Source organism: Delphinus delphis, chromosome 7 (assembly GCF_949987515.2).
Source record: "Delphinus delphis chromosome 7, mDelDel1.2, whole genome shotgun sequence".
Lineage (NCBI taxonomy): Eukaryota > Metazoa > Chordata > Mammalia > Artiodactyla > Delphinidae > Delphinus > Delphinus delphis.
In genome coordinates this window covers 1,531,246-1,548,787 of record NC_082689.1, presented here as the reverse complement: position 1 = coordinate 1,548,787, position 17,542 = coordinate 1,531,246, and the positions used below count along the sequence as shown (strand labels likewise).

General features: G+C 55.5%; 1 protein-coding gene across 1 annotated transcript in view; it reads right to left on the bottom strand.

Moving 5' to 3' along the window:
- Window positions 1–2,786: 2,786 nt before the first annotated feature.
- NDUFA10 (NADH:ubiquinone oxidoreductase subunit A10) overlaps window positions 2,787–17,542 on the bottom strand; it is a 49,189-nt gene continuing 34,433 nt past the window's right edge. Inside the window, exon 10 of the mRNA XM_060015820.1 lies at window positions 2,787–3,240. Coding sequence (XP_059871803.1) covers window positions 3,172–3,240 — 69 coding nt within the window. The 3' untranslated portion in view covers window positions 2,787–3,171. The remainder of the gene's footprint in view (window positions 3,241–17,542) is intronic.

Sequence of the window (17,542 nt, the reverse complement as noted above, 5' to 3'; positions counted from 1 at the left end):
CATGGTACCAACCTGAGTACTTTCCAAATTACCAGCAGCAGCCGGGTCTAAGCACGGAGCTTCAGAACCTCAACTAGGAAGCACCACTTGTGAAACACACGTCATTCCTCTTATTACAATTTTTCGTCAAGAATTTCAAGACTAGTAAGTCAACGGTATAGATGTGGAATTTATTTACGTGTTTGAAGGTAAAGTCTGACCACGCTTCACTGCTTCCTGAGGGGAGAATCCTGAGGGCAGCTTGAGCCAAACTGCGAGCCCGGTGACCACGCTGCGCGGGGAAGCGTCACCTCCTCCTGCAGCCCCGAGGGTCCCAACACCCCAGGTTCATCCTGGCCAAGCCCCCAGCACCTCCCCCCCCCGAGGAAACCTCTGGTTCAAGTCCTGGATGTGGACTTAAAAGCACACTTTCCTCAGCAAAATTCAGAAAAGTGTCAGGCGGTCCCTGCAGCGGGGTGGCACCGGAGCCGCTGCCCTTGCGTTCTCCCGATGTCCCCGAAGGAAGCCTCAGGTTCCCGCCTTTCATCTGCAGCCGCGTGAAAGCCCCGAATCCCTCGGGCGCACGCTTCCATTCACCCAGCCCTGACCAGCCAGGGGCTGCCGCCCACACAGGCGTCTCCTCTGCAGCCCAGCGTGACAGCAACTGCAGCCTTCTCTCCACCCGCGCTCTGCCGATGCCCGAGTCTCACCGGTCTGCACCCAGTGCGAGCACGGACCGTGCTTTCCTACAAAAAGGCAGCTGAAGGCTTGCTTCGTTCTGACACGTCCAAACACCTCTAAGGACGACCAGCCCAGAAGCGGGCAACTGGTAAGGACACAGGACACAGCAAGGTCCCAAGCCAAGCTGGTGGCTGAAGGGGGGGGGAGGGGCTTTGACAAACAAAAGGGGCTTCTTTGGCAGGCAAGGCAGGCGCGCCTTTCATTCCTGTTGTATCACAGACCCCAGCCCTCGAGATCAGATGAGAACAACGTAACCAGAGAGTCCTCGGCACACCTGCCGTCTCAGGAGCCTCGTCACCTGCCCTCGCTGGGCCACACGCCTTGTCGGCACGAGGCTGCGGGCCCCAGCGGGTGACTGCTGAACGGCTGCGGCCAGCGGGGGATGGTGAGGCCGGGGCGACCCACCGGCTAGGGTGGACAGAAGAAACCGTCTGTCGTTTCCCTCTGGGCAGCCGCCGTTCTCACCTTTCTGCTTACAAAACCTGATAGAACAAAAAATGTACTTTAGGAAAAGAATGAGCACTTTTTCCTCAATACAGAGTCTCTCGCCTGGAAACACACACCTGCAAGACATGTAACCGCGTCGTTCCGTCCCGATCCTCGAGCAGGAAACACTCAGAATGCAGTCTGACTGCCACCCTGGGTCTGCTCAGGGCTGCGAGCATTCTTGTGAGGCGACGACGCGGCAGCTCTGGGCAAAGACGCAGCGTCGGCCGGGCCCCTCGGGGCTTCAATGTGCAGAGACTTGGGCACCATCCACTTGCTCTTCTGCCCAACCTCACGGGAAAGGAACCACCGAACGTGACACCATTCACCCTCTCAGCCCCACCAATCACAGAGCCACACCCCGTCGGGGGTGTAGGCTGCCCCCAAAGCTGGAACCGGCCTTGCCCGCCCAAGAGGCCTGTCTGCCACCCAAGTCCTCTGGCCACACGCACGCCGACCCCGGCGGGAGGGACACTGCAGGGTGGCGGCGAGAGAAGGGACGCGCTGGCCCGTTACAGCCCAGACGCCAGAGCAGCCAGGACAGTTGAACGTGGTCCCCTCTTCCGTCCTCCCCTCTCTAAGGGGCCTGTGCGGCGCCCGGGCCACGAGACTGCAGGACTGGCCCCACGCCTGGCGCACTTTCAGTCAACCGTGAAAGCGCTTTGGGTTTTAGTGAAATGCAAAATGTCGCCCACTTAAATCTAGACTCCAACTCGGAAACTGCTGGGAATCTTTACGTTCAGTTCTTAAAATCCAAAGAGAGAGAGAGGGAGAGACGGGCGAGGGGAGGGAGGGAGGGAAAGGAAGGATGGTGCGGGGGCCAGCGGGAGCTCCAACACAGCCACGCCGGAGGGCACCTTCCACGGTGAGGATGCCGTCTCGCCTGCGCCGTCCGGGACGGAAGCCACGGGCCACGTGGCTTCCGAGCACCTGAGCTGTGGCCAGAGCAACTGAGGACGTGGATTTTAATTCATTTACATTTAAATAGACACGTGCGGGCTCGGAGGGACCATGCTGAACACAGTGGGGCTCCACAGTAGAAAACCCAACTTAACAGGACTCACAGCTTAACTCCGCAACTAAAACGCGGACCTCAGCAATTGGCCTTCAGGAAATCTTACTTTTGTTTCTAAGTTTCAACAGAGGTGGATAAGCAAGTGCGATTTTCTCTCACGTGACTCAGTTTTGATCAACAACTTGACTTTTAGGTGATAAAGAGAGTATGTTTCGCTTTTGTGTTTTACCCACTGACACTCTGTGCTTGGAAGTCCCCTCAGGAAGGAGTCGCACCACCAGCGACGGGGGCCGTCACAGGAGACTCCTCCCAAAGCCCTTTCACAGCCAATACTCTGCCCTGTGAATCTAGGGTAACTGCTTCCTCTTTTTGGTATTTCCTCTTTGCTTTTTTTCCTTTTTCTCTAATGTGGTAGTTACATTCTAAAACAAAAAGAAGAAATGCTTCAGAAAAACTCTTCAATCCTAATATATGTCTTGATCAAACCAAACCACATCAAAGCCAACTGTGGCTAATGGTAAGTGTGTGTGCGTACACACGTGTGTGGCGCGTACGCGTGTGGGCAGATGTATAATGGAGGGATGTGCCACAGGAATGGTTTTATTTCTTGAAGTCTGAATACACAGTGTACAAAACCTGCCTGACACAGAGCATGACTGTGACGAAATGAGATTCTCCAAGTGACACCTGCTCTTTCCAGCAGACTGTTTCTCCCCAGTGATCATCGTCCCAGAATAAAGCTGGAGGGCCCCCCTTTAAATGGGGGCGCCTCCTTCCACTCCCGTAAGTACACTGCAGGGCAGACTGCCGTTTGCTGGGCCGTTTCTTCCACTGTGCAACTTCAGGATCATTCACTCCCACCCCCGATGTTAAGCTACGTGGAGTCCAGGGGAGTCAGGCGGCCTGGGTGCACCTCCATCCTCGCGAGGCAGCTTCCATGGAGGCGGCCGTCACTTCAGCCAGATCCATCTGTCCCCCACGTCCTCGTTGTACCCAGGGCTGTACCTGCGGCCCGGCAGCTGCGGGAGGGAAAGCCGTGGTCACCAGCAGTTTACAACGTCCGTCCGTCCCCGCAGCTCACCTGACGGCTTCCTCCACTCCACCCTTGCCCTCCCCGCGCCGGCAGGGCCTGCTTCTGGCGGTCCCACTCTAAGGGTGAGGGGTCCCGCGGAAGGAAGCACAACACGACCCTGCCCTCGGGAGCCTCCATGCTGCTGGGGGGGCTACAAACGCCAGTGGCCAACCCGCGTGTCCGTGCTGCTGCTGGGAGGGTGGCCGTGGAGCCTCGGGCAGAAGTGGCCCTGACCTAGGGGAGCCGCAGCTTTCGGGGGGGAGAGGGCGGGAGGGGAGATGTCTCAGCCCCTCTCTCTGCCCCACCTGCCCGTCTCCTGCCAGCACCTCCTGCCATGGGCCCCACCACAAATCGGGGGCAGGGGCCCCAGGGGTGCAGGGCACACACAGGGTGGACCTGGAGGGGCACAGAGGCTCCCTCACATGGCCAGGAGGGCTCCCAGGGGAAGGGAGCCTGCGGCGAGGGCGAGGGGTCCACAGGCTGGGATGGCGCGTCACGGGGTTGGCCTCCACCGTGGAGCGTGGAAGCCTGGCTCTGAAGGCCAGGCTGGAAGGAGTCTTGCGTGGGCCGGGCAGGGAACAGGCAAAGCACAATGAGATTCATCCAGTTAACAGTGGGGACAAAATACGGAGTTTTCTTTTTCCTGCCTTCCAGTTAATGTGGTCCAGCAGTAGATATGTACACACTACATACTGCACACAAAAATCTTCCACACTTTGCCCTTGAGAACAAGTACTGAAGCAGCTTAAAAAAGAAATCCGCCTTTCCTTGATTCTCATCAGCAGAGGGCATTCATTACCTGCCACACCGAGGTGGAGGCAGAGGCTACAGTGCAAGGAGGGGGGTCACAGTCACACCCGAGGCCAGACACAGCCCTGCCTGGACACGCCCCGCGGCCACACTACCCATCCCGCACTGAGCCTGCGTCCCCTCTGGCAGGTGCACAGGCCTGCAGTGGGCGTGCGCGGCTGCAGGACGTGGAGAGAAGCAGGGACCTGTAAGTGGGGAGGACCGAAGTGCAGGCTGACCGCAGCTTCCGGCCCTGGGAGCCTCTGTGCACAAGGTCTCGTCCAGGTGCTAGGAGCACCCTGGGTATACGACAGAGGAAAAAGGAAACACCCGGCTCCCCCCCAGGAGTCATCCTCTTGGGCGGAGACTGGGAAGGGAGCCAGTGGCACACGACGGCCCAGGGTGCCCGCCAAGGGGGAGCCGGCGGGGGGCGCACACGGAGCAGCAGAGCCCGGGGACGGGGCGAGCGGGGACGCCTGGCATGGCCACGGGAGGAGCAGGGGACAGGAGTGGCGGGAGAACCCGAGTGAGGGCGGCGCCCCTGCTCTCCAACTCCGACAGGCACTGCGGCAGAAGGTGGTCGCTGGGCCGGAAGAGCTGCAAGTGCGGCCCTGCGCGAGGGTGTCAGCGACCTCCACGGGCCTAAGGGCTCAGGAGAGCCTGGGCAGCACAGCGGAGCACGAGAGGGTGGCGCCCCAGGGAGGCGGGCACCCCGGTTGGCTCCCAAGCGGAATGGGAGCAGCGCGTGGGCCGCCGCGGGGAGACCACCAACGGGCAGGTGGGGAGCTGGGTCGGTGGCTGAGAAGGCGGGGCTCTGCTGGAGACCCAGCTGCACAGCTGCCGCCCCGGCATCTCGAGGGAGGGGTCGCCATCCCAGCGAGGACGGCGCGGGGGAGAACCCGAGGAGAGGAGGGGCCCCGGAGCCTGCGAGCAGGGGGCGCTGTGTGCGGAGATGGGGTGTGAGCAGAGCCTGTGTGTCAAGGGGGTACTGAGATCGCAAAATCCCCCCTAGACTCCCACGCCCTCACCCCCAGACCCTGTGCCTGTGCAGACATGATTAAGTCGGGACCTCGAGGCGGGGAGACCGCCCTGGACTGACAGGTGGGCCCAGGGTCATCATGAGGGTCCTGGGAGAGGGTCAGGTCAGGAGATGCGGTGGCAGAAGCAGAGGTCGGCCTGACCGAGGACGGGAGCCAAGGTGCGAGGGGCCCTAGAAGCTGGAAAGGAAAGAAGCAGAAGCTCCCCAGAGCCCCAGTGGGAGCACAGCCCCTCGCCTGGGTTTGTGCTCTGACCCCCAGAACCGGAAAATGACACGGGCACCTTCTCACCCGCTCCGCCGGTGGCCGTTCGTTACAGCTGCTACAGAAAACCCATGCAGCTTGTTCTGCGTTTTATGACAGAGACACTGGGCGTGTCTGTACAACGAGAGAGAGGCCGCGCTGAGGCCGTGGAGAGCGGCCACCCCCTGGGAACAAGAACCAGGACGGGGGCAGAGGGGCCACAAAGCAGGAGCCGCGGGGGGGGGGGGGGTGCATCTCCCCACGTGGTCTCTCCCTGTCTGTCCACAAAGACGTTCCCAGCCAACTGCTATGAATACACAACTGCTGCAGCAATAAAAGAACAATCTTAATTTTTATCATTCCGTAATTTTTATCACACCAGAAAGTGGTTTCTTTTCATCGGAAAGGTTTTCAAGCTTCGCCGACACCAGCACACCGGCACCGGGCCAGCCCCCAGCACCTGCTGAGGAAGGGCCGGGAGGCCACAGTTTGGCTCTGCTGTCTTCTTTGCAAATCAAATTTTAAACCACAGAGCAGAGAATAAAAACTCGCATGTGGAACCGCTGAGTGCAGCCAGCGTCTATTAACTGCATCACAAAATCTGCTCTCTGGACCTCCTGGGGCAGCACCTAACTGGCCTTTCATACCCAGACAAGGGTCCCCAGACCCTCAGGGTTCCCTTTCAGTGCAGTTAAGCCAACAGAGAACCCCAGGAGGGCTCCCATTTGGGATGTTTCACAACGAGAAAGCAAAACAAAGCTGCTTCCTTTTCATCACCTCATATCTGCATCCGCTTCTTTAAGGCAGCCTTCAAACCGCCCAGCCCCAGTCCACCACATTCACCACTTGAGAAAACACGCTCTGTGGCCCTGTGAGGACGGAGTGGCCCAGGACCTCCTGGCGGGAGCATCTCTCAGAAGCTGACGCGGGCACCTCGTCCGACCGTCAGCACGAGAGCGTGACTCCTGGCCGCGGGCCCGCAGTCAGTTTTGTCCTGGGTCAGGCCGGGGAGCCGCAGGCATGGTAGGTCTGAGCTCAGGGTGGTGCGGCTGAAACAAAGTGATGCTGCTAAGTTTGACTGTGAGGACACTTTAAACCCTGGGTGAGTTGTGATTTTAGGAAAAGGCGCCCATCTCTACACGCTACAGGCCGGGACGGCATGGGTGCCGCGAGTGGCTCACAGGTCTGGGCTCACAGGTCTGGGCTCGCAGAGGCTGCTCCTCCCAGGCACTGCTGTCACACGCGGCTTAGAGATGCCGGCAGCTGCTTGGACAAAAGCCAGCTGAGAAGAGAAACATACATGCACTCATCCTCCTGGAGGAAACTGTGCATTCCTTCTACATTTGATACACTGTGTCCTGGCTGCTTTGAGACACGAATATAAGTCCCATCTTCTCTAACCTTATAAAATACGCAGAACATATAAACCAGCTGGGAAGTGGGATGGTAGCAGGTGGAAAGTGCTGGAGGAGTGGAGGGGATGCAGAAGTCCTCCCTGACCGACCCGGACAGCGGAGAAGAGGACACGGTCAGGAGGACGGGGGGGCAAGGGTGACAGGATGGGGTGGAGCGCGTCCTGCTGGAGCCGCCGGGCGTGGGAAGCTGCTCCCTGATGGCCACGACCTCAGTCACCTTGGCCTCTAGCGGCGCCACTAGGGACAGCCCAAGCGAGAGGCCAACCCATGCCAGGTGATGCCTGTAGTTCCCGCCACGAGGGAGTAATAGGGCCTGGACTCAACCCCTGGCCACGCGCATCTGGAAACTGGGCCACCTGAGTGTGCTGGTGGCACTGCGTAGACGTGGGCTGAGTGCTGGGGGAGGGACCTGGGCAGAAAAGAGCCACGTCCATCCAGCGCGTTTGGTCTCTAGCTGAGCAGCAGGCAGGGTGCGTGGGGCGGTGCCCCCGCGGCGGGTGGAGAGCACCCCAGGCAAAGGACGTCCCAGGGTGTCTCCGGGTGAGCAGTCCAAGAGCTGCCCTGGGGCTGAGCCAGCCAGAGCAGAGGGACCGCTCACTGCACACCGGGGGCCGGGCTAACCCTTCCCTGGAAGACAGGCTGCTCTAGACCCACCAAAACGGTTAAACATCAAGCCCCCAAAGCTTAATTTGACTTGCAAGTATCTTAACTGCCTGCCATTCAACAGAATGAAACAAAACCTGGTGCTCACGAACATAAAAGCTCATGACTTACGGCAACCGATGTTCTAGACACGTGAGAGAGAAAAATGTAACCTGTAACCAGGGGAAAAAATCAAGCAGACTAAGGACGTGACAAAGATGATGGATTAGGAAACAAGGACATTAAAACAGCTATAAAAATACTCAATGTAATCAAGAAATTAAATGGAAAAGGAAAATAATGAAAGAACTGGAAAATATAAAAAGAACTTCTAGAATTTAAAAAAACCCAGGATTCCCGAAATACAGATTCCACTGGGTAGGTGTGGCAGCCATGCAGATGTGCTGCTCAGATGCCCTGCTGCGAGGAGGCCCGAGTGGCCGAGGGCCCAGGTGCTGACCCTCTGGGCCCGCCACCCTGCTCACGCAGAGGCCACGCCTCCCACGTAAGGGTGCAGCCCACGACCAAGAGCAGCAGAAGTTCCATGGCAGCCCATCTGTGGGCCGTGGGCCTCTTTCAGCAGGAGCCTTTGGCTCTAGGACACCCCGTCGGCCTGGCCAAACCCTTCCTGGACTGTTCCTCCCCAATCTCCTCCTCCCCCCTTCCCTGTCACAGGGCCAGACTCCTTCCACTTCAGGTCTGGTCCCTTTATCCTTCACAGGGGCTTCCCTCCAAAACCTCATCAGTGTTTACTCCCATCCTGGCTTCTGTTTCTCGAAGGACCCAAACTAACGCAATGAATTAACAGCGTTATTACATGTAACCGCAGAAGAAAACAGCAGTGAACTTGAAGACTGAGCAACAGAAACTATCCCAAACAAGACACAGAGAGAAAAGGTCAAGGACAAATGGACAGACCCTTAGTGGCCTGTGGGACAGGATCAAGTCATCCAGCATATGTGCACTCAGAGTCCTCGATGGGGGAGGAAAACGATCTGAAGAAATAACGACCAAACATTTTCCAAATGATAGGAAAACTAGAAACCCTCACCAGCAAGAAACTCAGTAAACGCCACGCCGGACAAACAGAGAGGAAACCACAGGAGCGCATAATAATTAAAGAGAGAGTAAGGGAAGGTCTTAAAAGCAGCCAGAGAAGAAAGCTCCATTAGGTACAAGGGCCAAAGATAAGAATAATTTCATATTTCTCATCAGAAACTGTGCAAGCCAGGAATCTATGGAGTATCTTCAGTGTTGGCAGAAAACAACCGTCAACCCAGAATTCTACGATGAATGAAAAATCTACCAAAATGAAATGGAAATACATATCTTTCTAAACAACGGCTAATAGAAGTCATCACTAGCAGGCCTGTAGTAGGAGCTCAGCTATTGAAGGGGGCTCTGCTCAGCCAGGTGAAACCTGGACCTGCATGAAGGAACCGAGCACAGCAGGAACCACAGCTGCAGGAGGAAGGGCAGGAAGGAGGAAAGACAGAATAAAAAGCTCGAATGAACTGTTTAAAGCCAAAGTAGTAACAGTATATCCTGAGGTTCCTAACATGTGTGGAAGTGAAATACACACGCGTAACAGCACAGAGGACAGAAGGGGGGAGAGAAGCCGGCTGCGAGGGGCTCACGTCATGTGTGACGTGGCCCGATGCTGGCTTTCTGGGGGACCGTGACAAGGTAAAGGTGTGCACTGCACACCTCACAGCAGTCACTAACGATGAGATAAAGAGGTGCAGCGGATAGGTCAACGGAGGGAATGAAACAGAACCACGTTAAACAATCAACTAGCACACAGAAGCCAGGGAAAGAGGGAGTAAGACGCTGCTGCAGGGCTGAAACGTGAGCAGGTCAGGAGCAGCGGGTGCCTCAGCAGAAGCGCCTCGCCCTGACCCAGGAAGCCCCTCCCCGGAGGCGGCTGACAGCACAAAGGTCACGGGCGCGCCCCCTTCAATGGATGACCTCGGTGCCGGTACTTCGGTTTCTGCTCAGAGAACGTCTAACTCTCCAGCCCCAGCTGCTACTGCACGCAGTTATCTACCAGTTAGAGAATCACTCTCAGGAAAGAAGTCCCGTAAGAAAACTGCCGCTTTATGAAAACTAACGATTCGGGAGGAAAGAACACTCAGTGAGTCTGATGACCCGATGCCCTTGGAAACACCATTCGGGAGAAAGCCGACCACACCCCCGCTGCTCAGCCCCCATCAGACGAATCGAGGGTCCTCACGGGCCCACAGCGAGCCTCCTGGACGTGCGCGGACCCGCCCTCCCCAGCACTGGCTGCCCTCCCTGGAGCGCCCTCCTGAGCATCTATCTCTTCCTCCTGAATGCCTGCCCTAAACGATGCCCGCTCCTCCACGGCACCTTTCCTCAAGCTGAGGGAGCCAGCACCACTCCTGGGAACTCCCGAGTCCACCGTCCCATCCTATGGGTACCCAACTTGGTGATGCCTGCCGCAATGAAGATGGACTTGGATCCTAGAGGGCGGCCTGCCTGCCAGTCCCAGCACCGCCTTGGGATCGGACACGGGAGGTCAGCAGGCAGGCACTGTCTCGGAGGTAAAAGATGTTAAGTGACGCACTCGAGGTCACCGGGCGAGAAGAGGCAGGCTGACACCCGAGCCCAGATGCTCTGACTCTCGAGTCCAGGAACGTCTTGCCCACCACCCCCTGCAGGTATCCGCTGTATTAAACGGCGTCTCCGTGCGCTGTTAGCACGTGAAGTCCCTGCACCACGTGGAGCTTTCCCCTCCTGTCACCCGGTACACACTGAGCTCTGCCGCTGTGAGACTGCAGGACGCATGTCAGGGTCCAGTCCACAACTATCCTGCCCTGGGAAGGCCCCGCTTTTCCTGCCCTTTTACGTGTGCCTCAAAGAACTACCCGGGGAGCGGGGGCACTTTTATTTCTTAGCACCACCTCAGGGGTAGTCAGTGATGCTCGGGGTTTCCTGGTTGGAAGAGTTTTCCTGGAGGACTAAATATATGTCGTAATTCTAGCATCAAATCCTGTGCTGTATTACCGTAAAAAGGAGGATTTTTTGAAAAAGGATGGACCACGCCTTGCCTCTTCTGGATCCGCTCTACTCCACTGGAGCAGTAAATGGTACTGTTAGGTACTATTGACTCTGCTCTGTCTAGATGCACTAAGGAGCTGGAAACTACTAACTAACTGCGGGGTGGCTCGGGGACTCCAATCGCCCACCCCTGTTACTCATTATTGCATACGAATGCTGATGAGCCCGGCTAAGAATTTCTCATTAATTTTAAAGAAGAGCACCAGAGAAATTAGTTATTAAAGTCACTTCTCTGATATACAATTTCCCCAATTTTCCATTACCGTTCAACATAAATCAAGTATAAAAAAAATGAAATCAACTTCCAAAAAATCTTATTTTATCCAAGTCCATTTTCAAAAACAATCTTTTTATTTTAAAAATGAGTGCCTCCTATTTTTAGCACACGAACACCACAGCCTATTACACATACATCCACACTGAGGTCCTATCTTCACACCACACGTGTCACAACATCATATACTTTAAATGTCTGAATCCCATTTAACTCATATTAACTGTGAAGAAGAAAAGCTCCTAACTCAAGCGCCCGTTCAAATACCTGAAAGCGGGATGTGTCCTAAAAATTCTAAAACCCAGGTAATGACTGGACACACGCAAAGTCCAGGCACCCCTGGTGGGTCAGGGTGCGTGTGAAACACTACCCTATCATTTCGCACCAGCAGGTCCCTGTGAAAACCTGCAACTGCACACCAATCAGTGCACCTGGTAGAAAGTCGACCTTTTATCACTAACTTTCTTCTCCAAGGGACATACGTTATTTCCTGCACGCAGAAATATAAATAACGGGACATGGAGACGAACACTGGACTTCGATCATGAGCTTTCCATGGGGCGTGCACTGAGGGCAGAGGGGCGCGTGCCTCCTCCAGCCACAACTAATGAAGGACAGACTGAAGACATTTAGCACCTACTTCCATGTTAAACGACTTCTAAACTGAGAATCGGTATTTTAACGTAAAAAATAAATACCAAATTAAGCTCTAACTAAGGTTTGGACATCGAGAGGAAACATGAAACGACCGAGTCTGTACCTTTCTTCTTCGGCAGGTTTAGACACATTGATCCTAAGGCCTTTCTGTTTACTGCGAGTTTGTCTTTATTAAGGTGAACTTCGTAGAGGCAAGAACATACAGTGTTAACATATTAAAGTTATTAAACATCTCTATTTTTAAAAATGGTAACGAGGAACTTGATACGGAAAATGAAAATAGTAACCTGAGATAGTAAAGAAATAAAAATAGCAGGAGAGAAAACCGAAGATCCTGTTGTCCTAGCAACTGTCTTGGACAAGATCGGATTCATGGAAGGAACACAGTATCTTAACAGCATCTGGCCTCCTTAAATTGGAAAGAGATGGAATCGGTAAAGTGGAGACCGACTCACAGCTTGTCTACCCCAAGGGAGGGCTGCACAGTAACAAAAAGTGACCTGGCACAGTGCCTGAAAAATGACTTAAAAGAATTAGCAGGCGCTCATGCACACACTAGGTATTTATGAATCTGTCTGTAGGGTCACTTCCAAACAGAAAATGGGAGGGGCTGTGTGCATGAAAAATGCGTTGACACATGCTTCTCAGGCTCCGGGGACTCACGCCCCTCTGAGGGCCCCGGGCAGGCCCTGGACACCAGAGGGGAGGCTGAAGGCCAGCAGGACCCCAGCCGGTCCAGCCACAGGACTGAGCCACACGCCCAGGCCACCAGATCCACCAAACCAAACCAAACCGACGTTACAAGTCCTTCTGTTCTATGAAAACCCGAGCTCCCTTCTCTCCTAAAAAGGTCGCTCCGTACTAGTGGAGGCCCCAGGGCCACAACACAGCTGAAGGGGCAGTGCTGACACGTGAACTGTGCCACGAGCCGCCGGCCCAGGCTGCACGGGAGGCCCCGCGGCCCCAGCCGGGACCTGGGCGTGAAGGGCTGCCTGCCATGGACGGCAGACGCCGTGGCCTCACCTGCCCTCGCGGAGCCGCGGGGCCTCACCTACCAGCGGCGACGAGAACTGTCATGCCTTCCTGTGGGCACAGCGCGGGGCCCGCCCACACGGGGGCTCAAAGCTGGCCAGCGAGGCCACTTCCTCGTCAGCCTCCTCCCCCACCCCGCTCCCGTCCCGTGCCCTCAGGCCCGCTCCCACCGTGACCCTCTGGCCTCACCCTCAGGCCAGCCTCCCCGACTCCCGCCTGCTCCCGCCGCCCCGGGTGCCCCAGGTGCGCGGCCGCGGGGAGATGCCTTCCTGACCCGACCTCCACCCCGCTTCTGCCGCACACCTCCTCCTACCAGTGTCGCCCTGGGCTGGCCCCCGAGCCTCACACCCTTCCCTCGTCTCTCAGGTTCTCCTCACAGGGCTTCTTGCAGTCAGTGATTCTAAACAAAGCCCGCGGCTCATCCCAGGGGCCCACAAAAGCCCTTTCCCCGCAGCGAGACTCAGGATCCCCGAGCAGCCGGGAGCCCCCGGGACCTGCCTCGGTTCCCAGTCCTCACCACTCCCCCTTCCCGTCATGAACACACGCCCCGGAGCCAACACACCAGCCCCCCTGCCCGCGGCAGCCCCGTCCCGGCGGCCTCCAGCCCTCCAGCCTTCTCCTCTCGGAGAAGACCCAGGCCCCCAGGCTCCTGACGACTCGGCTCACCCCCTCGTCCTGTAATCCCAACACCCGGGCCACCACCGTGAAGCCCTCTCCCCCGTCAGCCCCCAGCGGGAACCTCGTCGCATCCTGTGTCCACGTGTCTGTCGCCCCCACCGGTCGGTGACTCTCCAGAGCTCTGTGTCCTTAGAGCCGCGTCTGGCACTGAGAGCGCAACGAATGGGCGCCGGATGAATACACAGGACAGGGGAGCTCCCAGGGCCTCTTCCTGGCTCTGCGGTGTGACAAGCGTGGCCACCACGGAAACGTATCACTGCACGCTGCGGAGCCAGAAAGCAGGCGCCCAACTCCAGGGCTGCAAGAGCTGAGAGGCCCCATGAAGAAGTTCCCGGAAAAACAGGCCCCTTCCCAGGATATGGGCCACCTGTCGGGGCCCAAGTCATGCAGAACGCATGCCCAAATGTCAGCGTGCACCTCAAACTACACAAGGGCAAGCAAAAGAAAGAATTACAAACGCCCAGGAAGCAAAATGAGTTGCCTGGGCCCTGTGACCTGGACACTTCCCAGCTCAGGCCCCGGCCCCCCTGAGTCTGTCCAGCCTCTAAAGGAAAGCTATCCATAAACCAGAGTGCCTGACGGTCTACAACGAAAGGCCACTGTTGCCACAAGCAACTCCCCCTCTTAGGAATCCCCTGCACCCCCACATCGTCCCCACTGCCACCAGCATCCAGTTCAGAGCACACCCAGGTGTGGTCTACACTGCTCCCCACTCTCTTCCTAGGACCATACACGTGAGTCTGAAAGTCGTAAGACCAATACCCACGTCCATCGCAGGGACCTCAGGTGCCCACTCTGCTGTCTCGCAGTCACAGCCCTTCCCCTGTGGACCCTCTTTCGTTTGAATCCTTCAATGATAGTTTAGTTTTGAAAACCTAGGGAGTAAGAACAAATCTGGCTGCACAGGGAACAGCAAGGTTGCCCCGGGAGACAGCAGCTGCGGGGAAGGAAGGTGAGCTTGTCCTGGTCACAGCCATGCCCCCGTCGTCTCTCACCCACACCCTGAAGCTCTGCTTCCCCGCCTCCACCCGTGCCCCAGTCGACATCCAACACGGCACGCAGAGCCATCCTCCTAACACGTGGTTCAGATTCTATCGCTCAGAGCATGCCAACGGGCCACAGCTTTGCTACGACTTCAACCAAAGTCCTCACACCACAGCCCACAGGCCCTTGCTGCGCGCGCCCTGCTACCTTCTCACCTCACCTGCACTGGGCCCGCCCCTCCATTTCACCACGTGGACTCTTCCTTTCCTAGAACGTGCCAAGCCTGCCTCTACCTCCCAACCCTGCCCCCTCCCCGCAAGTGCAGCCGGGACACCCACGTCTTCTGGTACCCAAGGCCTCTCTCCACAAAACAGCTCCCACCCGGGACGGCTTTACTTCCGCCCCACAGCACTCAGAGGCCCCCCTACGTATTTGGTGATCGCTTGCCCATTCCTCCCCCAACTCTGTCTTATTCCCCAATATCCCCAGTGCTCAGAACAGTGCCTGCAACAGAAAGTGTTTGCTGAGGGGTAAGTGACTCGATGTAGAACACGGCCTGAGATGACCCCACTGGGGCGTGTCTGCAACGTCAGGCTCAGCACCACGTGCGCGGGCTGAGCCACCATCCCTCGTGCCACTCAGTGCTCTGGAGATGCCCGAATAGCTCTCCCGGACAGAATCCTCCCATCACCGCACAAGCCTTTTATCCTCTGCGTTTCCCTCCTACGCCTTCAACGCTGGGGACTGAAAGATTTCTCCATCCCGGGGGTTCACTGAGCAAATACATACTGAGCAAAGGAAGATGCAGAGCTCCCCACTTGGACCCTCTGTGGAAGGGACACGGGAAGAACCAGCACCAAATCAGCTTTCAGATCATACAGAGAAACAGACGCCTTCCATTTCCAGCAAAACAACAGCCCAATATCCTGAAAAACCTCGTGATATAAAACCTCTACAAATGCTTTTAAATGCACTGATGGGCTCTGCGAGAAATCATAAGGGGCTGAAATGAAGAGCGAGTTGGAAACCAGAGGGAGAGTTGCAGCCTCCGCCACCCCGGGGCATCTGCAGAGCCGCTGGGAGGCAAGGCAAAGCGGCGCCCCGTGCAGGTGGACACCTGTGATGCACCTCTGCACATATGTGCAGCTCCGAGGCCGCACCCTCAGGGGAAGGCGGGAGGGAAGAAAGCGCCCTGACGGCAAGGGGGTCTCAGCGGGCGTCTTAAGAATTCACAGCCTCAGCCTGTCCTCACACAAGTGTGGGGTTCCAATCCTCACCATGCGGGCCCTGGAATCCCACAAGCAGCAAAGGAAGCTTAATTCCCGGTTCCTCCTGAATCTCAGGGCCTGGAGGCGGCAACAGACCTTCCAGGAGCAGGGCTGTCAGCGTTAGCAAACAACACAGGATGCCCCGTGAACGAAATATTTGGGGCGTGCTTACACCGAGAGAGTCTGGGTTCACCTGAAATCAAACGTCCCTGGGGCCCAGGGATAAATACCCACGAAGCATGAACTCAGTGTCCAAAGTCTCCAAAATGCAGAAGGAAATAAGCCACCATGGGTGAGAATCAGAGGACACAATAAACGACAGAGTCAGACAGGCCTCCAAACCTGAGATCACACACAGAAGACAGTGACTACATTTAAGATGTTCGAAGCAAGAGAAGAAACTGAAAACAGAAGCAAGGAATAAGGTCCTACCAACAAATCAGAAAGTACCCACGTAACAAAAGAGAAATTTAAATCTAGACCTATCTTGGTTAAACTCTAAAACACCAGACAGGAAGAGTAGAAAGTTCCTGAAAGAGAAAAGGAGACCATAATATTTCATTTAAAAAAAAAAAAAGGAAGCAGACACTTCTGGGGAAGAAACTGTCATAAAGGGACTTCCCTGGTGGTGCAGTGGTTAAGAAGCCACCTGCCAATGCATGGGACACAGGTTTGAGCCCTGGTCCAGGAGGATCCCACATGCCGCGGAACAACTAAGCCCGTGCACCGCAACTACTGAGCCTGCGCTCTAGGGCCCACAAGCCACAACTACAGAGCCCGAGTGCTGCAACTACTGAAGCCCGCACACCTAGAGCCTGTGCTCCACAACAAGAAGCCCACGCACCGCAACGAAGAGTAGCCCCTGCTCGCCACAACCAGAGAAAGCCCGTGCGTAGCAACAAAGACCCAATACAGCCATAAATTAATGAATTAATTAATTTTTTAAAGAAAGAAGAAACTGTCATAAATTCCTACTGCTGGGGTGTTTATGGCCATGAACATATGGAAAATACCACTTGCACCTGCATAAACAATTAGTATCACAAATTTTCTTACCTCCCGTTTGTTCCCCTAGAAACAAAATTGTTCTTCTGATGCAAGCTTCTTGTTGCCCCTCCCTTTCCCTTCTGAAGTTAATCATGTAAGCGTCTAATTTTAGCCATTTACCACCTACTTATTTTATAATTCCCCATATGCATATGAATAAATTTTGGTTTACTTTTTCTGTGTTTAAAGAAAAAAAAAACACAAAAGGACGTTGCATGACTTTTTCCAAGAATTAGAAGTGTTGGCCAATAATTTCCAGCCACAAAGTATCAACAAGTTCCATATCCACTATAAAATATGCATACGATACAATGGATGTATTATGAGAACACCTCCCTCCTCAGGCTTCCCAAGTGTCTCCATAAGCACAGTGCCAGTGCCCTTCAAGCTTCTCGTGAAACCATGAAGTGTGTCTCTAAGTTTATCACCCTTGTTATATTAATCAGGATGATACAGTGGACCCCTGAACAACGTGGGCTGAACTCTGTGGGGCCACTCATCTGTGGATACTTTTCGATAGTCAACACTACCGTGCCACCCGGGCCCTGGGTGGCTGAATCCACGGACAGGGGGAACCACAGACCGTGGATACCGAGGCCCGCCTGTAAGTTATATGCCCCCATGTTGTTCAAGGGTCAACTGTATAAACTTCTCACGTTGTCAGTGGAGTTTGGCTAAAACATACTTAACATTAATTTTTTTTTTTTCCTAGAATATGAGGAACCAGGGAAACTGATTTCTACAGACCACTGCCATAAAAAAGCACACCATCAACCCCCCCTTATTCCAGGAAATAAATGGCCACAAAACACCCTCCACTCTAATACTGAACCAGTCCTTCTCTAAAAGAAACAATTCCTTAAAATGTTCCCAAACTGCTGGCTCCCTCCCTGCAGGGAACCAACCGGTGTCTCGGTGTCTCAGAGACACACCAGCCTCCCGGCCGCTCGCCTGGGCGTTTCTAGAAATACGCTCTGCAGCCTGGCCAGGGAACCTTCTCTGAGGAGCAACAAACCTTTCCAGCTACAAACAACTGCAGGAGACGCTCACAGAAGGGCTTCACTCATTCGTCTTTATCCCTCATAACACGCTTTCTAGAGGG